General features: G+C 41.5%; 1 protein-coding gene across 2 annotated transcripts in view; it reads right to left on the bottom strand.

The window, feature by feature from the left end:
- LOC137785354 (glutamate receptor ionotropic, kainate 2-like) overlaps nucleotides 1–22,247 on the bottom strand; it is a 54,831-nt gene that overhangs the window by 5,762 nt on the left and 26,822 nt on the right. For both annotated transcript variants that reach the window (XM_068576504.1, XM_068576503.1), the window contains exons 7-15: nucleotides 13,662–13,805; nucleotides 12,058–12,165; nucleotides 11,750–11,863; nucleotides 11,446–11,652; nucleotides 10,576–10,799; nucleotides 6,861–6,979; nucleotides 5,844–6,061; nucleotides 4,183–4,408; nucleotides 581–831 (exon numbers count right to left, since the gene is read on the bottom strand). In XM_068576504.1, coding sequence (XP_068432605.1) covers nucleotides 581–831; nucleotides 4,183–4,408; nucleotides 5,844–6,061; nucleotides 6,861–6,979; nucleotides 10,576–10,799; nucleotides 11,446–11,652; nucleotides 11,750–11,863; nucleotides 12,058–12,165; nucleotides 13,662–13,805 — 1,611 coding nt within the window. The remainder of the gene's footprint in view (nucleotides 1–580; nucleotides 832–4,182; nucleotides 4,409–5,843; nucleotides 6,062–6,860; nucleotides 6,980–10,575; nucleotides 10,800–11,445; nucleotides 11,653–11,749; nucleotides 11,864–12,057; nucleotides 12,166–13,661; nucleotides 13,806–22,247) is intronic.

Here is a 22,247-nt window from a genome sequence, read left to right on the forward strand (position 1 = left end):
TTCAGCATGAAATAAAGAGGGGCAGTTAAAGTCTTAAAAGTACAACATGATGTCACTTTATTTCTCCACTGCAGCTCAGCAAGGAACTCAGCACTGTCTGAAACGCAAGAAGGAATTGTGTGCTACAGGGACTATACTACTACTTTGTAAATTACCCATTTGGCAAACTCAGATGGATGAAACCTCATATTAGTTTTAGTTCATGGGATCTCTTCACGGCCAGTATGGACAGGAGGGAAAACCACAGCGACAAAGGGTCCAAACGCATAAAGGCATGTGAGTATTTTAATCGCCAACTCATTCCCAAAACCTGCAAAAAAGAACAAACATGCAAACCAAAGTCATACTACACGTGTACAACACAGTGTGTATTCTGTATTGTATAGTTTGATTTCATGTATTTGATGTATAACTTAGTTTACCATAAAAATGATCAAGAGTTATGCACAAGTAGGTTGACGGGTGCGTATGGAGACGACAATACGGAACAAAAACTCCTCCAAATAGAAAGAACAATTCTCTGAGACAAGGAATATACGGCAAAACGGATTTAATGTGATGCATCAGAAAAGACTCATACCTTCTCCAGCTGGGCGTTCTCATTAGACTTGTAAATCACTTCCCCAACTGCCACAAACACAGACAGCACCAGCCCTGCAGCCAGCACGATGAAGATCCCGCCGATGTTCTGCACCCCCAGAGCGCTGGCCTCCTTGCTCTCCTCCTCAGGACAGCCGTTTCCTCTCCACCACTTCTCCTTCATCATGTGCAGCTTCCCTTCCTCCTGGAGCTGCAGGATGGCTATCGTGATCTTGTCTCTGTAAGGAGATCCTGCGAGAAAACCACATGAGATTAGTGGGCATGGATAATAGCGGGATTTGATAAAACCTGATTATGCCTATTGTTGAGTATCTGTGTATATATAACCAATGGTGGTGGGTGTATGAAACACACTCTGGCTCGCATGTGATCATATAACCTGTCATGTTATTGTTGGCTGCTTAGAGGGAGTTTTTTTGTAAGTCCTTCGTCAAATCCCACTAATCCCTATATTCACAGAGTGACTCCAAAATTCTCACTCCTCTCTGCAGTGTGTGAATTATAATGCACAGGGAGTTGGCAACAAAGACTTGGCTTTGTGCAGCAGAGCTGCTGTTGATTCTGACGAATTAGCTGCTGTTTGCAAACACTTTCATATGCCATAAATGTTGCGCATAAACAGGGGGAAAAAGCAGAGAAGCCCAGTAGAGTCTACATTACATGGGTGAAAGTGTTTGGGATTAAACGTGTGTATCTGAGATAGGGTTGCTCCTATCGCTGTGTTTTTATGCATGTTAATATCATGATGAGTAAAAGAACCCAAATCCATAGACGGTGGGAAGGCGCCAGAATTAGTGACAAGGCATTAAGACACAGCGGGTGCTGGTTTGATCAAAGGAGGAGTAATCATAGCAGGGTACCCGAGTGGGGTCGTGTTGCTCTCGCATCCACAGCGTGTGTCACACAACACACGGACGAAGCGCAGCACACACTCTCTGCCCCGAACCAGGCCAGGAAAGATTAATGCTTACTGTGAGCATTCATGTTTCATTTATAAACTGGTTCAAAAGCTTGTTAGTGTATTTATATGATTACAGAACTCATACATAATGAAGCCTGGTTGCACATTTCCATTCCATCTGCTTATTTAGTGACTTAAAAGAGATGAAAGAGTTTTAAAATGTAAAATTTGTATAATGTGGGCTAATTGAAATCATTTTACGAACACAGGAACATTTTGTGCTCAAACTCAAAGGGAAATGAACTCATTGTGGCCCCAGGTAGCAGGTAGCATCACTTTGTCTGTTGCTCTCACACAGTTTTACCTGTCAGCCCCTTAAAATGATTCCCTCTAGCTCATTTATCATTTACCTATTGCCATCCATCATCCTTTCATCTCCACCTCTCTGTGTATGTAGACTGACAAAATGAACAATAACACAAAAAAAGAAAATTACTCAAGGTGCCACCGATTTCTTTTAAAAGCATGTCAGCGTTTGCTTCTTTCATCACAAATAGTTTATTTCTTTTAGTGTATACCTGATCAGTACATGTGCTCAAAACCACTTTGTGACATGCAGACTTTGAGACAATGCAGTGCATAATACATTAATCCATTCTGTGCATGTACGTACGGCTGTGACTGTGCACTTGTGTAAATGCATGTGCATGTGAAGAGCATATGCTTGCTGCATTCGAAGATGAGAAATCTATCAAGCATCCGAGTCCCCTGGTTCAGGCTCCCTCATATTTCAAATGATTAATGATGGCCTAACAAAGCAGGCCTTGGATAAATGCTAATAGGATGGGTCCTCAGAGAGGAGGATATGGAGAGCGGGGCCCGGGCAAATGGAAAAGCGCTGTGCTTTACACACTGTGCATACACAACTACCTGACAGATGTTCAACACTAGAGGACATCCATCAATCCCACACTGTCTGGCCTCAAGTATTAATGTGATCACAGTTTAAGTCGATAGCTGTAGATGGTGCATTTGCGTTTTGGGAAAAGGAAGTGTGGAAGCCATCAAGAACTAGAAGGTTAAGGCTTATTTTACAGCTTGCTCTGGTTTATTGCTGCAACAGCCCTACAGGCAATGTGCTGCAAAACAGTGATACACACGGCCAAAGCTGTAGGCCACAGGTTGCCATGAAGGCTGTGGGTCTTCATGGTGTTTGGGTCAAGGAAACAAGGAGAGTGCCACCATCTGAAATACGAATAGTATTATCCCAAGAGGACTGATGGCATGACGATATAACTTATCTTGAATTAATGATGCAAGTAACTGTCTAAAGATCTCTTCTATTACAGAAGAAACATTTTAGAGGCAACTGTTATCAACTTTATTTCTGAAATATTGAGCGGTGAACACCATTATGAGATATTGAATTGATTTAGAGGGCCATAATAACTTTGAAAGCTGACATATTTAATCATTATTCTTTTATGCATTATAATACCAACCCACTTAATGCTGAATACAATTTTATTTGGGGTATAATTTGTCGTCATATATAGTATTTGATACACTACGTCATCACATGAATGGAAATATAGCTGATCCATGTTCTCTGTCCATCTCAAGGGCATCGGTGTTAGTACTTCTGCACTAATAAGGGCCACAGTGGGACTATATTTCACAGCATCACCTCAGATTTGTTACAACCACAGCAGTCACGGTTTCCCTGCAGATCTATAACTGCCCCATACTCATCAGCAGTAGCCGGGTCCAGATGTGGATGGCTAGAATCAATCCTCCATATTTTGATGGCCTTCATATCCCTCATGATGTATGTGGCTATTACAGTTGGTTGAAGTGCTCTCCGTGGCCTCGTCATGACCACTCTAACCTCTGCGACACAGCTTTACGGTAGGGTGCCTTGGAGTGTCAGGGTTGTAAGCTACACGTTTATTAAATGGAACAACATTTTATATGCAACAAAATTGTTTTTCATAATACAGGAAGTGGTATTGGTTCCTCTGCCTAATCATAGGATGGTCACCTTTAAATGTCGCCATGCAACTTTTTGACAGGAGCGGAGATACATAATCAGGTGTAAAAATGTCTTAGTGCTTGTTTTATATTCTCTAAAGTGCTTTGTTGTTGTGGTTTGAAGCACACAATTCAGACGGTGTCAAGTAAGTCACAGGGAATTGCACTAAATTGACTTTCGGGTTGGTTTCTGTGATTGTTTCACGGTCTTGCACTTACTGCCTTATGTGACTGCAAAGTAGGCTGGAACACACCATTAAAGTATTGTGATTGTTTAACCCAGGTTTGATTCTCCTCTCTGTAAATACTCCCGTGAAATAACCATCATGGCTAGAAAAAGAAAAGAATACAACCCTGCTGAAGGAGAGCTGCCAAAGCACCTGTTTCTTGAGCCATGGGCACAATTTAACCTTAAACATAAATTCAACCTCTTCAGCCATTCGCTTTTCATTAAGAGAAACCTTTTACACCTGACACTGTTGAACCATTACACCTGTGACCCCATCAACACAGGTCAACCTTTTTCGTTCTCAGAGCTTATCAATCATCCACATTATACACAGTACCGTTATCTGCCACACAGTTCCTGCAGTATCTCGCTTACCAAAAGCAGCACAGAGGCATACATGAAGAGGCTTGAGGATATTTACCCATAGGTGTTCCCACTCCGTAGGCTCTGGAGTCTATGAGGCCTCCAACCTGAGTCAGGTTGCAGTTGCGCTGGGTGACAAATTCGATGGTGGTAGACTCCATGAGGAAGGCATAGTCTGAGGTCAAGGCGCGCTGGATGCCCTCATCCACGTTCTTGACCATCACAGATTGCCTTCTGCTGTTCATGAATTCCCACATCTTGTCGTAGGTGGAGATTTTTGTTTTCTACGAGATACCAAAGGATAGAAGTGAAATGAGATTGGTGGCGTATCAGGAATAAATACAGTGGTCAACCCGACATTCTCCAGCTATAAGAATGTGATTCAAAGTCGGAGAAAAAAAACCCTTCATATTGCTATGACAAAAAAGGAAGTTAAAGTTATTATCCTTAACAGGTTTGATAATCTTTACAGTCTGCATTTTTTTAGCTACACATTTTTTAGATACAATTTTATATAACAGCGAACATATTTTGACAGTTAACATATTTTTGGGTATTATTATGTATTGGGTATCCTTAAAAAAAAAACAACATTGTACAAGAAAACTTTTTTTTTTTTGTATTCCTAAAAAAGTGAATTTCTCAGGAGGTTTTGCTCTTCGGCCGTCAATAGGCCCGAACTCAGTGATTTAGTAGAGTGGTGAGAAAATGCCCTGCTGCAGATGAATGACCCCACGACTAAGGAGATTGTTATTGATTCTGAGGAGGGAGCCTCCGAGGACAGACCCAGTGGTTATACAATATGATTGTTGTAATATGTTCTGGGTCAGTATACATATACTAATAGACCTCTTAAGGGTTCACTCATGTGGACATTTGTCTTTGGCTTCACAGATATGCATACACATGAAAGCTTTTTTTGCCATCAGTCAAAATACACATCAAAAAGGTTTGAGCAAAACAGAGAAGCCGTAATGAACAAAGCACATCAACGTCAATAGTTCCTCCGAAAACGGAAATGATTTAGAGTCCAACACTCATCCTACAAATCTTCTAAAGTTCCTTCATTGTGTTTCACCTTCATTTCTTGGCTTCCATCATTCACTGTCAAAAACAGAAACCGCCTCTGAACCACAAAATCCCCCCCGAAGGAAAAGTCTGGGCTTTATTTGGAGTTTGGCGCATAAAATAATTAAAATCCTATCTTCCATGTGGACTACTTCCTTATTTATTTGTATCTTTATTTTTAAGATTATGACTTTTTACTCATTACTTTACTACACTATCAGCTCAACACAGTCTCAAACTGCTCTTCTGCTTTTAATAGCCTGTTAGTGCAGGTATCGTTTTCTTGTCTGTTTTTACTAATACCCAACATTGATTTGTCTTCGTGGGTTGATTTTTACTGAATATAATTAAATAACCCAGGGTTTATGTTTTCATTTTGACTTCATGGATATCAGCATCACTGTTTTCTCGTCGCATCGAAAAAGAGCGCAAACTAACAATTTCTTACTGCTGCTAGTTCAGCTGCCAAAACACATGGTGGCTTTTCTTGTGAAGCAGTTACAGAACATTTTATGAATGCGCCACTAAGGTTAGTGCTAAACACAATAAAAAATGCATCTACAAAACAGGACAGGCTACATTTAGATTAGAACTTTGATAAGTAAGAAAGAAAGATTTCATAACACAAGCTAAACACCCTGGCAGAGCTACCTTGAAGAAAGTCATGGTGGCCCCATCCTCCACGACCCCGTACAGGATTTTTGTTTGCTTGGCCAGGTCATCGGCTGAGTCTATGGGCGACTCCATCCTCTCCACGGTGAGGAAGGCAGCCAAGTTGGCCGTATATGAGGAAATGATGATGAGGGTGAAGAACCACCAAATGCCTCCCACTATTCGTGTCGACAGGGCCTTGGGCATGAGCTCTGAGCCTGAAGGTGGCAGGAGGCATTGTTCATTTTTAACATGCGAAAAAAACAACATGAGATTAGCTCATTTAAAAACAGTCAAACTTGTTTCAAGAACTCTCTTTAAGTTTTCAGCTCAGGCAGATGCACCACCATGAAATCACTTGAGAGAGCACTTTAGACAAGATGATTGTTGGATTTCAAACAAGTGAAATTGTGTTGTCTCGGCCGCAAGTCAAGTATTTAAATAATGCCTCTTTAAAGAGGATAAGGTGTTTGCATCAACTCCATCAAATCAAAGACATTCAATATCGATCGTTCAGCACAGCGAGGAGAAGTGACAGGCTGTTTGGGCCAGAGAGTCATGTACTCAAGGTAACCTCACATCCTGACTGCACACCCCACTGGTCTCTGGGTGCTGAAGGGCCAAGGGCAAGAGGAGAGGACCCTGGGTATTACAGTACTATCATTACTATGACAAAGAACATATTTGTAGACTGTATCATATTTGAATAAATGTCACACTATATTTTAGCTTCTGTTGATTACAACAACAAAACACTTTTCTTTAAATTGCAATCTGAGTTGTAATATAACGTTTTGAAACATTTAATTCCTCTGAAGTGGCATTCAAATCTATACCTAAATCAATACAGAAACTTTACATGCGCATTTACTTAAGTTTTGTCTTTCTAGCAGTCGAACCCCAGAGATCTCTCTTGGTTGCCGATGGCTTGGACAAAAAACCCAACCCTCAGAGACAGTGGGACGTACAGAGCTTTAGCTCCAAAGAGCAACAGCAGCCACAGGCTGAGGCAACTACCTTGCTGCATGAGAGCCCCGACTCCAAACCAGAAACTATTGAGCAGCGTAAAATTGTTTTCCACTACATCCGAGTCTGGGTTGCATGGATGCGGGTTGTACCACTCGTAAGGGCTAAACCTAGAAAAGGAGAGAGCACAGAGAGAAAAAAAGTCAGCACAAAGCAAAGAATAATGTGTTCACCCTTGCAGATTAAAGGGCACATCAAACATACATTATAAAACATTGTGAGCAGGAACAAAGGGAATGTGAATGTGTAGGAATCCTGTATTGCAGCCTCGGGGTCCACGCTTCTGCAGAGACCAAAGCAAATCATTCAGACTTTCGCTGCGATCAACGTATTGGCATATTCAAATGCCATCAGTTTATTGTGAGAACAGATCAATAGGCTGGAATAACACTGCCACTGCTGATAATGTCCTAGTGCCCGATGATCTTTGGAGTTCATTTGGATTCACTGAATCTGGAGCGTTTATGCGTTAGTCCGCAACTGCAATCACTGCAGATGCCACATCCTCCTCACACCCGAACATGAGACTTGTCCTCTTCTTTTTTCTTTTTGGTTTCTTAACATGCGTCCCCTGTTCTTCCACCCACAAGCTGCTTTTTCTCTTTTCTCACCCTCTTTTCCCCATCTTACACCATTCCACGCCGTACTTTCCCCTAATTGCTTTGCTTCCCCTATGAAACCCTCCCCCCCCAGCTTTGGCTGATTGTCAGTGTCTTCAGGTCAGTTGTGGACATTTCTCATTTATTATCCTAAGCAGAAGTGGCATGGCATTAGCACAGGGTGATTGGGTTAGTGTTAAGCATCAGAAACTGATTGAGTTTGTGCTGAAGTGGGTGATAGCGGGAACATTGCTTATGTAGAGTTGAGGGGCCCATCAGGTAAGGCTGTTTAGCAGCCTTCCCCCAAACCCCAACAGTATGCTAATAAGCCTGTGGGCCGAGTCTTAAAGGTTCAGGCTGCGCAGAAATGTGATGCAATTTGTCAGCTGCTGCATTTAGAGCCGCATGGGGACATATATGAATATACCGCATTTACCGTGTGAGACACAGAGCAACATTTCACACTACCAAACCCAATGTTATTTGACAGCAGCTTTATGGGCGCACGTTTGCCATAGAGACACTCCTTGTTGCTGCAGCAGCCTAATGAACAACCCTATTTCACAAGCATTGTGAAAATGGCAACATTTTTCTCATATTACTCTTAATTTAAAGCTATTTTCTATTCTGTCGCCTTGAGAATCATCAATGTTGACATGGTTGTGATGACACACTATAATTCTTCCTGTCAACCCCATCAGGATGTTGGGTTTGCCGGAATGTCAATGAGCTCGGTCTCCTTGGATCCATAGGTGAATTGAAACAGCACAATGGCCCTATGGAGCTTTGCAGAATGCAGTGTGTGTGCTCACATGTGTTGGTATTTGTGTGTGGTTTTATGCCTGTGCCTCTGGCGCATGAATGTTTGCGCATGTGCCTTTAGCTGTGTGGGTGTGCATTTGTCTGTGGTAGCAACTGTGTATTTGCATTTGCTGAATCAAATCCATCTCAAAGTCAAATATTTCTGTGATGATTTATTTATGTTGCTGTTGTTTACAGACGTTACATATCATGTTGAGATGCAGCCTGAGGCCAATTGTTGGTAACATCCGATACGTGCCATAAGTGAGGTAGTGTAAATCTATGTAACATGCTCGTGATTGCATTGCATTCGTCCTTCGCGATGTCTACATGTGTATTCTGTATGCACCCGCACCGATGCCTCCTCTGCATGACCTTTGCCTGCAGCCGGCCTGTATTCCTGCAGGTCGTGTTCTGCACACCGATCACCGTGAAGAAGGGGACGTAGAACATGCGGACGTAAGGTCACCTCCTCACACCAAGCACGAGGGACGTGTCGTAATGCACACCGAATTCTAAAAAGATTCTCCCTCTCTCCCCTTCCTCTTCTCCTTCGTCCGACCCCGGCCTCAATAACACAACACGCTCCCTCCATTAACTGTCTGTTGGATTCAATTACTCTGACTGGCATTATGGATCTGTTGCCTTTCTTCTCTCAGGCCAAGGGAAGAGTCTGTGTTAAGGATGTTAAAATCATTGGTGTCCAGGACTGCAAAAACTGCAACATCCTGTAATTACATGTAAACTTTTATAATGCAATTCATAGCATCCATTTTTCTTGGCAGGTGGACATTTTCTATAGTATAAAAGGTTTTGCGATCTGAGAGGAATACCATTTATTTTCTTAATAAAGAGGGGAATCAATTCAACCACAAACAGAGCTGGAAGGAAGCACTGAGTGAAATGCATTTCTCTGGAGCTTGAAATGAGAAACTTATTAAGTCAGAAAAAAATGTGTTTGTGTGTGTCTGTGTGTGGGAAGCAGTTCAAAGACATGAATCCCTGGTGAGATTGAGGTGTTTAGTGTTTTATTGTGCAAAACCAGCACTTCATAAGCTCACTCAACTCACTCTATTTGCAGAGGATTAAAGAAAATAATATACTCTGCACTTGGGGAATTGACCAATCAATCGGTGGCAGTGTAATCAATACTACAATTATGAGAGAACTAGCTCAGCGTACTGAAGAAGAAACACTGTACTTCAGATTTGAACTTTGCTGAATGCTTTTAGTCACATAGTGTGTGAACAAGCACTATTTTTTTGCCATGGTGTGCAAAAAAAATGGCACAATGCATGCACGCAGACAAGAGCATTATAATTTAATAAGAGTACCGAGACCATTTCATTACAACCAGAAGAATATCAATATAATTGCATGCTAATCACTTACCCGAACCAACCGTGAAACAAAGGGCTACGGGTATAATGTGCATATTCTGGACTAACTTAGGTGACAGTTGCTGCTTTCCTCTCATGTGATCATTGTGCCGGTAACATTAGATGAAATGTGCATTAAAACCAAACCTCTCGGAATGAAAGCAGAAGAAGAAGAGCCCTGGGGTTAACACACATCTTTCGACAACAGTCGTGCATCTTGAGATTTAGGGGGGTGGATTCACTGAGATATATGCAAGAATTGTACCTGTACATTTCTTACAGCATCTTAAGAGATATATAATCTGTAGCTTGTTCTACAGTTGCTGATGCTTGTGCAAATGTGCCATAAATAGTGTGAGGAGTCAGCTGATTTTAATGACACGCCATGTTTTTCCTTGTTTTACCTCATTTACTGTAAAGCACTTCAAGGTAGTAAAATCAAAGTAAACAATTAATCATTTTAATTCTTTCCACTAACGTTTTAAGTTTAACATGTTAGTGTCATCATTATTGTTTGATAATGACGCAAAAAAAATTGGTATAAAATCTTTGCAGGTGCTTGTGGGAGGTTCTGAAATCTCAGATTAGATTTTTGGCATCCACAGTCTTCACATCCTGACTGATAGTCCCGCCCCCAAGCTACAATATGCTTAAAGACATCAATAGTCATGCTTACCTGTCCTTTTAAGTGAAATATTAAGAGTTATTATTTTGATGGAGACCATATCTACATCACTGAAGTCCTCTAAGAATATTGAAACATGGACTGACTGCCTCTTGCTGGAGTGATTTTGCCACCAGTTACATCCTGATGCCCGGAGAGGGCAAAAACAGTGTGTTCATGAAAACAGGGATAGATGATGTGGAAGAAGAAAGGAAGGAAGAAAAAAGGGAAAGAGGGTTTGGTTGAAGGGCTTGACATGTTACCTGGCTATGACAAACAGCACACAACTGACACCCAAGCAAGCCAGCAGAATATACATCCAGATATCGGGCGAGAGGGGGTTGAGGAAGGAGAAGACCCCGGGGTTGGTGCCGTTGGGCTTGCGGTACAGGATACTTATCCCCAGCGTCATGTAGGGCTTTGAGAAGTCGATGACCTTCTCCCTGACGTAGGTGATGGCCAGCGGAGCCACTGCCAGATCTGCTTTCTGTAATGAGATAATAGTAGCTGAGCGTGAGTGTGTGTCCGGGGGTTGAATTAACCAATAAAAATCAACCAATAGAATTAACCACTGATTTCCAACAACAGCTGGTCTATTCAATATGTGCAGGAGAAAGAGCCATGACAGAGGAGAGCAAATGAATAGTAATTCAGATGGATTAGCAGGTATGGAGGTTGTTTTTCTGGAAATTACAGGTGATATGTCTGATCCTTCTTATGTGGTGTCAAAAGTGAGTGATGAAGGCAACAATTTGAGGATTAGATTATTCTGTGACAAAGTATCCCAACTAAAATGGACGATTAGCCATCATCAATGTTACATTTGCAGAAACCTTCCAAGAAATATACTTTTTACATCATAGAGAGCCATTTTCTTTCTTTCCAAGACTTTCTGTTTCTGTCAATTTTTTAGATTGTGTAGATGGTGCTCTTTCTTTTTTCTCTTCATGCCAACTAACAACCTATTAGTCAGTTGTGGAGCAGCAAATGGAAAGACAGAAGCATCATTTCCTGAACTACCTATGTGTGTCAGGCATGTTTGTGACATTGCATTGTTGGGTGATATGTATGTTTATCTATATTTTGCATTTTCTCCATCTTCCTATGCACACTCTTGACGATTATTGACTCACATGTTCAATTAGCTCCCGCACCATGCCGTTCCATTGGCCCGTGGTCTCATCCAGCGCTCCATACTTCCCATCTTCCACCAACCGCACCTCATAGTGGAAACCCAGGATGCCAGAGAGCTCCCTCAGCAGGTCGATGCAGTAGCCCTCAAAACGGTCGTTTCCATACAGAGGCTTGTCTGACTTCTTGAACATCACATATGGCTCCTCCTGTACAGGAAAAATAAGTCAAGCTCTTTTTTTTCTGTCTGCGTTGTATATCTGATGACTAAGTTTGTGCTGCTTGTGTTTTCATTTGTCTATCTACCAGTATGGTGGAAACACGTAGGGATTTGTTGGCCAAAGAATCTGTGATGTTGGATGTCTTGCTTTTGTGAGACTCTGTCATATTGAGACCGCTGGGAGGATCCCATGTTCCAATCTGTTGAAACAATTCAATGTCAAGTTTATATCACCTTGTCAAACGACAGAAGAAAAAAAAATGCTTTAACGCATCCACCCCGACATTTCCTACCCCCCACCCCCTTTAACCTAGAACACTAACGTTAAAACTGTTTTTTTTAACGTTAAGATTTCAAAGTCACACTTCATCAACTACGCCACGGTTCGACACACCTTTTCCAGCCCATCCTCCTTTAGACTGATGACATCCAGGTCGAAATCTGTCCTCAGTCCATTGGTCTTGTTGAAGAGAACACGTCCTGTCAAACCGTCCCAGTGAGCCTGCGGCCAGAAGTAAACATCCTGATAAATCAAAACCCTCAGCACAGTCATTCCATTAAACTTAAGTCATGGTCTTTCTCGACAGCATCAATCCGACCGCTACCCGTAAAACTTTTTCTGGCCCAATTAGGAATTTTGTCTGACTCTCCCCTCACTGTCTATCTGAAAAACACAACAAGAAACTATAAAGCAGCCAGAATAGAAGCAGTTTTGACAGGTAAGAGTTCATTATGCATGTGGTTCATTGTGCTTGAAGTTTTACTTCAAAGCCATCCGAGAACCAGACGGGCATGGAGAGCGATAACAGACACAAGAGCGGGAGGAAGCGCCAGCGACTACAATGGTTCAATCTGAAAATTACCTGTAATGATACCATCCACAGAATAAAAGAGCTTTGTAGAACAAAGCAAATGGCTGACCCTGACTACAGTTAAGGAGACACAGAGAGGCTTTGATATAAACACGGGCGGATATATGCACAGAGAGAAAGTGGGCGACAGGGAGTGAAACATCACAAAAAAACATGTATAGTTGTGGATGATGCGATGGTTATTCAGATTACATTATAACGATTATTTAAATGTGAAGAATAAGTAATATTTGGAACAGTGTGACAAGCTTAGTTTATACTCAAAATGACGTAATCAACTCAGAATTTTTGTAACTTGGCGCCTGGATCACGTGACTGTCACAAATAGTTCACTGATGAGAATATTCACATGTCGAGGGATTATACAAAATAGGCCAATTCTTTTTTAGATGCTTTTGAAAAATACGAGGTGTTAATAATCTTCATTTCAATATATATTTTGGCAGCCAAATCAAGTTGTTCACAGGATAGTCAACATGCTTTTCTTTCTAATGCATTGACTTTAATAAAGTACCCCATGAATATGAGATATGAGTTTAGAAATAATTACATTCCCTCCTCGGCATTGTGGAGGTTGGTTTATGGCTTTTTGCCGGTGACATCTAGAGTCTATGGGCATATCTACGAGTTACACTCGCTGTCTTTTTGATTGTCTCTCTGGGGTTTTGGAGAATACACAGCTCGTAGCGTATGAACACCTCCGTTCATGCTCAGTGTTTAGTTTTTTTTTACTGTGGATACTTAGTGGTTAAATCATCAGACTCTGTGAAGAGGACTTGCTCCCATTGTAGATATAAAGGGCCCATTCGAAGCTAACACAACAAGTTATCACCACAATTCTTTGTTACAGGTAATACACAAATGAATACATTGTTGTGAATATTATATTTTATTTTTGTAAATAGATGCTATACACTAAGTTTGTTTGTTTTGGTTTCTTCATGATATGAGAAAGTCAAAAATGCAACTCAATTCACAGAAAGCACTTCCGTGAGTCCCAAAGGACACGCTTGCAAACATGTGATTCCACTGATCAATATAACATGCCCGAGCTACAATGTTCAGCAGATTCTGGAGGTCAGAGGTCAAGACAGGCTGCACGTTAATATCACGGATGGCCTTGTACCTCTTTGATGAGGCCGATGAAACGTCCCCCGAAGCGCCACGGCTTGTGGCGGTTACACTGCAGAGAGCTGACCGTGATCTGCTGTGATTGCTGCACTGCAACCGCCACCACATGCACGGCGTCGTACATCAGCGCTGCATCCGTCTGCAGACAGGAAGGTAATATAATTAGACATTTTTACAACACCTGCCAATACATCTGTCCGAATGACCTTTAATCCGTCCGTTTGTTCACCTGCGGAGGAATATAAGAAGCCGCGTGAAGTCTCGGGTGACTTGCTCTGCTCTTTGGTCAGGATGAGAGAACATAAATTAGAAGTAATGCCCGCAGTAAATGCCCCACACAAATGACACTGTGTCTCAGCTTGTTAGTGAAAATACCCGACCACTGTCTGAGGCTATGAGAAAGCTGTGCCAGGGAGAGTCTCTCAGTGGAAGGCCGGCCTGTCACTGTGAAGACTAATGGTTCCTGATGTGTGTGCCTGTTTTTTAGAGAGAGGGAATGCAAAACAGGCACCAGTGCATACGGGACAACTCTGACTGGTAGATGTGACATGCTAAGTACACAGCACAAATCAGCGCTGGGATACACGATAGCCATCTACATAACTCCAGTACTAAGTCATCAAAGGGAGTCAATTTTTAAGCTAAAATGTTTGAATGTGACTGTGAGACGCAGAGGTTTATCTTTACTTTCTGCCGGGGACACATCAATTATTTTCATGCCGTCTGCCTTCACAGTTTGAGACACTCTACATTTACCCTAGTCAACACACTGCAGCTTCGCTGGGATCCTCTTTCCATGGTCCCACATAGTCTAAACACACTATGGTGATCGTATTTGACAAGTCCTGGATGACCAACCTGTGAGGCAGTATGAAAAATGACTTCGAGACCGCAAAGTATTCGCGGCTATAGGGTCTTTGTGGATGTGCTGGCTGTCAGAGAGAATGAGCGGCGCTTCGGCACAGCAAGTCGCGCCACTGGAGGCCAGCGAGCTGCTGTTCAGTTCATATCAGTTACAGATGTTGTCTCTATAGGTGCAGTGGAGCATCCATGCCATCCACGAAGGAGAAAATGAAAGCAAGAAGGGTCTGGGAGGGACAGGAATGATACTGCGTACAATAAAGCCAACCTATTTTATAGTGGCAGGTCAATTAAAAAAATACATCTTACTTCCAACAGCAGGAAAAAATAAATTCAAGATAGCGAGGAGGCCAGAGAGCGGCGTGTTTCTGCAGTGGTGGGAGGATTGTCAGTTTTTAGCCTGTCCCCCAGTTCTCCTGTGCTTTTGGAGTTGGTGACTGCTGATGTCAAAGGCAGCAGCAGATGAGAGGATGGGGGACCCGTCTCAGCACTCTTTCATCTCCACTGCTTCCCTGGGAAAAGGAACAGCTCATGCCATATCTGCTCTCACAGTGCAGGCTGTGTGTGTGTGTGTGTGTGTGTGTGTGTGTGTGTGTGTGTGCTGGGGTTGTGGTGTTCATGGTAAATGCTGATTAGGTGTAATTTTGCTCATCTATTTTGTTGAATAGTGAGGGGGTACTTGTGCACACAGTCAGCATCGAAACACTACTTCATCCATTGAAAGGAAAGTTCAACATGTACAATCATCTAATTATTGTGTTTGATGTACAAAGACATATAGGCTCACTTCAACCATTTCACGGATGTATTTTCAAAAACAGCTCAGTCTGATTAGAGAAAAGTTGTAGTAATCACATACAGTTTTAGTCCAGTTCTTAACTACATATTTTGAATTCATGTATTCAACAAATTGACTGTGTAAATGATTTGAGTTGACTGTGACAGGGTTAAGTTCATGCAATTCAAATAAATGATGCTGCCTTCAACTGCTCTTTTCTCTTTTTCAAAGCCCACCTCTCCACTTGAGTTTTTTTGCTTTTGACCTTCAACAATCGTGACTTGTTCCTTCCGAAAATGTATCAATATGGCATTATTATTCTTTCATCTCGAAGCTTTTTATTCACCAGGGTCAACAGGATTTTCCAATGAACACTGATATACCAAAAGGTTCTGTGTGGTCAAATACATCTAACAACTTTTTCACTAGCAGAGTTACAGTTTGAAAGACTGAATATTAAATCCAGCTCGGATTTTGTAGCCTCAGTTTGATGTGTGACCGAAAGTTGATAACTCAAGAATTTTGTAAATGACAAATACATTATGATAAATATGATACTGCAAAAAGTTATTTTTCAAATCTTGACAATTGACCAGATGGCAATTTATATATTATAATATATATTATATAACATAAAGATTGGTTCTGGCTGAGATTTCTATAAATCTATTTGATAAGAGGCATTTCTTGACAGTGAGAACACAGTTGTGTTTGCTGCTGCGTTTGCATTCTCAGGCCGAAATACTCTAGATAATGCCCCATCAACATCTTTGTTCATAGTTTCTGTTTCTTATTATTTTATGAACTTCTCCTCTGACTTTCTGAAAAATATTTCCTCCCTCTTTACTTTTGATTTCCGTGATGTACCAAATATTGTCTGGCTTAAATGAGTTTTGCTGCAAAGATCTTTTTTCCTTTTTTCCTTTTGAAGCAGAACAATTCCTGAAAACCGCTTTGTGATGGAAACAAAGAGAGTCTGGCATGAAGTGGAAGGAGAGATCAAGAGGAGGGGGGGAGTGAAATGATGGCTCAGAACTCTGGCAGATTGCATTCAATTCAAAAACAATCAAAGAGTGATCTTGATATTTATTTCAGAGCCAAGCATGGTCCTGCAGGGTGTTTTAAGTGCTTTAAGTGAAACCAATCTCAAACCCCTGGGACACTCGGAGAGGGTTTTTGAAAAGATGGCCCAACATCTCTGTTGCCTCCTCTGTCTCTCTCTCTCTCTCTCTCTCTCTCTCTCTCTCTCTCTCTCTCTCTCTCTCTCTCTCTCTCTCACTCTCTCTCTCTCTCTCTCTCTCTCTCTCTCTCTCTCTTTCCCTCCAACACCCACATAACCATCTGCAATCACACAGTCTCCCTTTGCTTCAAGTGCCAGCCCAGATGCCCTTTTCCTACATTTAATGACTCACTATCCCCCCCTCCTCTACACCTTACATCTTCCTTTCCAGCCCTTGATGTCTTAGTTCACCTCTGCATTTTCCCTCTCTCAGAAACATGACATGTGAGACGCATACAGATATATCAACACACATAAGCAGAAACCAATTAGCAACACGTGTGTGCAGCACACACACACAAAACAGGAACGCAATCAGGCACAGTGACAAACCTAAAGCATCCCTAAGGCGTGCCTCGTTTGTCATATTTGCATGCAGTTTCCTCATTTAGAACAGGTGGACCGCAAACTCTGAACTAGCTGCTGTGTGTATGTCTATATGTGTGTGTGTGTGTTTACACAAATGTATTTTTTTCAATGCATCAGTATTCACATCAGCTCTTCACCTGTGCATGATTCCATAATTCCTCTGATAAATGTTGCACCCTGAAAAATGGCATTTCTCTTTCTCCTCTCACCTTGTCTCAATCAGTCAGCCTTCACCCCATCATTCTTCCAAACACACACACACACTTTATTTCCTGTCTGGAGATGGACGTGTAATGTGGCTGCTTGTGTACAGAAGAGCTCCACTGTTTATACATATCATATACATCTGATTAGCCCTAATGAGATTAACACTGACCTGTTATTCACCATGCATCACTGGGCTGCAGCTGCCAGGCACAGGCCGACAACACACACACACACACACACACACACACACACGCACACACACTCACACACACACCGGCAGCATTGCCATCAGCATCAGAGTCACAGTGTCAGCGGGAGAGAGAGAAGCTCATTGTTTTCTTGGAGCCGAAGTCACTCTGCCCTCAGATCACAGACAGACTCATGGGGTTTGATGATTTGATAGAAGAAGGAGGTAATTATTCATTCATTTCCATAGTTTATATGTATTTGTGCTGCTTCGCTGCACAGTTGGTGCCAGTATTTGAGTGCCAATTTCTGCTGTCAGATACATGACTGCTTTTCTAAACTTTATTATGTTTAGCAATTAAATCTTCACTTGTCAAGTAGGGTTTTCGCTGAAAATTACACCAAACCATAATCTCGCCCACCCCTCACTAAGTGAGATACTGCATTTATTGTATCCGCCAAATGAAATTCTCAAGAGGAGGATGGACACTAGTGGGAAATTGCATAGCGAGGGATACATTTCACTTTTAGTAAGGAATACGGCCTCTTTCTTCAAACATAGAGTTTACCGATATGTCTGATGTTTCAAAATTGTCTCTTGTTTTTTATTAATTTACTTAAATTCAAATGTTAGATGTAACCATGTGTTCCTGGTATTGTTTTACGAGACCTTGGGCAATAAAAAGAAAATGAATGAATCATGAAATACTCAGTGCACTGAGAATTGTGCAAACTTTTACTTCGAGAACAAGAATGCAAAGACAAGAAGTTAAAAAAAGCTAAAATGTGACACATGTGATTTATGGGGAATATTATGGCTGTTTCAGGTCTCTTAACAGGCAGTGTCAGATCTGCTTGGTGGGGGGGAAAGTCCTAGGGTGACTGCAGCTCAGAATGGTGCCATCTCTCTTTCTGTCCATAACTTTTACTCTCTCCTCGTCTCTTTCTTTCTGGCTGTCAATGTTCTGGCCGTGTCTCTCTCAGTCCCCAGCTTTCATCTTTATTTCTGCCTTCCCTGGTTGCTCTCTGCAGTATTCCACTGAGCTGTGTGTGAGTCTTGCTCAGTGTTGGTATATGGGGAGCTTTGTCAGTGTAGTCACTGTCATTCTTCCTCTTTTTTTGTGTTGGAGGTTTAATCCCTTTCTCACATTGCATTTCCACATGCTGAGGCAACAGAGCAGCCTTGTTGCATTTTTTTTTTCAGGATTTTATTTTCCATAAGTAAGACTGGCTTCTTCGGATGAGGATTGCTTGGCAACACATCCATTGATGGTGCTGGATTTATGTGAAAGCACATTCATGGCTTTATTGTAGATTTAAGCACACTTTAAAAGGGGATATAAAGGACTACATTGCAGAGTTTCTTGTTTAAAAGAAAGGATTCTGTGGGAGTGTTGAGAGAGTAAGCTGAACTCTATGTCTATATACATTTATTCAGTAATGATGGATTGCAAGGATGCTCATCAAATCAAATATTGAGAGATGTATAAATATTGACAAAACCTCCTGTTCATCCCCACACTACTTTTAATCAATGTCTTAGTGATTTCATGAATAACTTGCCTGAATAACTTTTTTTTTACACTGTAATGCCAATAAATTAAACTTGAAAAAGGTTGAAAACAAAGCGTTTTGTTTACAAAGCTAAATGGGAGAACCAGTTCAAACATGCACAGACTGCTCGTGCTACCTCTGCTGTTTGTTACAAACAAACCCTTGATGCTGCGAGCAGAAACACTTTTTTGAAAACCAGATGCATCCCGATAACAATGGGTCCAATTCTGTGTTAAAAGCAAATACGTATTTGTTTTGTAGTTATTTGTCCTGCTAGATGAAATACAATAAGAGTCATTATTATTAAAATGCATCATTTGAAATGGTTAGGTTACATTAGATTTTATGACAATTCAATCAATTTCTCCAATTTCAATAAGATGTATCCTGCCGTGACCATGATTATGTGTACAGATTTCATGGCTAACTATCCATCCATTATTGTCTTTAATCCATTATTCCTGTTAAGCGTTGCGTTGGGCGAAGGCAGGATTCACCTTGAACAGATCGCCAGACTTTCACAGGGCTGACATTTAGAGACAGACAACCATACACACTCACATACCGGCAATTTAGAGTCTTCAATGAACATATTAGATCTCAGTCCAGACATAACTGCACTGACTCTCTCTCTCTCTCTCTCTCTCTCTCTCTCTCTCTCTCTCTCTCTCTCTCTCTCTCTCTCTCTCTCTCTCTCTCTATATATATATATATATATATATATGGGAATCACACAGGAGCTCTCAGCCTTCCCCCCACGACACTCTCTCTCTTTCGCTCGACCACACACTCGCTATGCACTGAGCTTTTCCTTCATAGGAAATTGACACCTGAGGTAGCGAGTGCCGTGGATACAGTAACGAGTGGGCGTGTACCTCCATCCAATCATACCCAAGCCTTTCTAAACGTGTCTTTGTGTTGTGCGTTTTCTCTGTCTGCTTAAGTGGTCCATGGCCTGACGATGTGCTAATTTCAGACCCTGCAGAGATTCTTATAGCAAGTGCAGATGATAAACATCAACGATGATCCGTGGATAACAAATTTATTTAGTCTGACCAACGAAGCTGAGAATGCTTTGAGCGGTGATGTCCCATCAGACCCTTCAGCAAACAGCCTGCTGTTGACAGGACTGTCCACTTGAGTCCACTTTAATTAGCACCACACTGCCTAACCTACATCTGATTAAGGAGCTGTTTAACACAATGGTCTTCCCTCTTTTTAATCAGTCTCCAGTCACGTTTAGCTGAAGAAGATAGTAGATTTTTTTCTCCCCTCACTTCATCAACGCTTTTACAACGCTTTTACAACGCTTTTACAATTCAAAGGATATTGTTCAGAAATCAGTTTGGCTGATGTGTTTGGTTGTTTTATTTGTATTTAGCTGATTATCTTTGTTTCCCTCCCTCTTCCAGTATAATATATTATGCTAAGACAATAAACAAACGAGACATTGAAGTTAAGTGTGTTAGAGAAAGCAAAATCAAGGGCAAAGACAATACATCTCTTTTTCTAAATTCCCTCCATCAATCTCTCTTCGGCTGCTGGTTTTTGCTCACAAAAGGCTTCTATGGACCAAGGGAGCGTCGGCACTAATAATATTGATGCTGTGCCAAGCCCAGCTGGTGTTGCCCGGCACAGGGCATCGAGTGTCTGCTCTCCACAGTTGCGCTCTTTAAAAGGCCCTCTCCTCTGCCAACTGGGATCAGAGGGAGGGAGATCGCATTGCTGTAATTGACGCAACCAACCTGTGGATCTGTGTGGAGTGCAGTCTGCGAGCTTTTATAACACACACAACATTAAAGCATCACGGTATTGGACATAGCTGCAAATACTATGTGTGTTATCAAAGCACAGGAGAGCAGGTTGTAATAACACCAAGAGCACAAAATATACCAATAAATTAAAAAACATATATCTATAATGTATGTTATTTAATTCAAACACAGGAAAAATACACTATTTTTCATAAGGGTCCCTTTAATTTGGTGATCAATGAACAGTAACCAAGACATGCACTGAGTCAGATATTTCAAAGTAGAAAAATATATGCAAATGATGTAATTGCTTCACGGTTTCCACACAGTTTTTGTCATTAACTTCAATCTCTTGTTACTAATTAGCTGCCATTTACAGTATGTTGATATTAATATACCAGCTGAAATTTGCTGAATCAATTGAATCTTCTGCGATATACTACTACAATTTACTGTGAGCACTGTCAGTGTACTGTAGAATTACCGCAGCTGCATGGTGAAAATTCACCTTCATAAATAAATAAAATGAATCCTCAAACAAGAAATCAAACGTTCAATTAATTTGTGCAGCAATTCATCAGGCAAAATTACAGAAAGTGTCCTCGATTCAATATCCTATTGACTAGACACCTTTAAAATTGGGCTCAACATCCAGAACGAGGACCCTCTTTTTGTGAAAACGCTGCATGGATGAAGTTCCCGCGGAAAAGGGGTTCACGTGTCGTAGTCTGGTCAGATTCCAAGCAGCCGTGTGCTACCCAACAGAAAACCTGAGCCAAGTCTCCTCCAAACGTGGGGGACTGAACCAGACGTCTTACAGTATGTGCTTCACACACTTACATTCAATACAAAACAAACAAACACATGTATGTAAACATGCAATGTAATAACACCTTCCAACCAGAACGTAGCTGCCATCTAAACAATTCCTTTATCCCGCACTGCGTGGGCGGCCCCTTCTCTATTCCCAGCAGGGCTTGTTGATGCAGCGAGGTATCTGCTCTCTTCCTTTGTCTCGCCCTGTCTGTCCGTCCCACTGTGCATTCCCATTCCTCTGCAACTCTGTCTCGCTCTGTGTACACAGTGTCACTTATTCGCAATGTATGCAAATGCAATACAAAATACATACATACTGTAGTTCTCAAAAGGGATACTTTTGAACCCTAATGTTAAGAAAACATTCAGGTTAGTAGATACATCATTACAGTACACTCAGTGGATATGATTTGAGTCTTTATTGATCTAGTACCAGCAAATATGTTTTAATAATACAGGTCCCAGAGTTCAGTTCATAATGACGTATATCGACCACTGAGGACAGAAATCACACCTTGAGTGAAAGAAGATGAGCAACCAAGCAAACTGTTGCTACGGGACTTTATTGTGAAATAGTTTTCATACATTTCTTATGAGGACATCCACTGAATAAATGATTGAATGTTGCATGACTGTGTGATTGAATCTCCAGAGCTCCATGTAGGGGTTTGTGATTTTCAAGCGCTTCTTACATGCATATTGCAAAAAAGTGGCAGCGCCTTGTCGAAAGAAGAGAGTTTGTTTTGATTTGTGAAATGTGTCAGAATCAACAGGGGA

This window comes from Clinocottus analis, unplaced genomic scaffold (genome assembly GCF_023055335.1).
Source record: "Clinocottus analis isolate CAN_PGR_092001 unplaced genomic scaffold, fCliAna1.0.p SCAF_15, whole genome shotgun sequence".
Lineage (NCBI taxonomy): Eukaryota > Metazoa > Chordata > Actinopteri > Perciformes > Cottidae > Clinocottus > Clinocottus analis.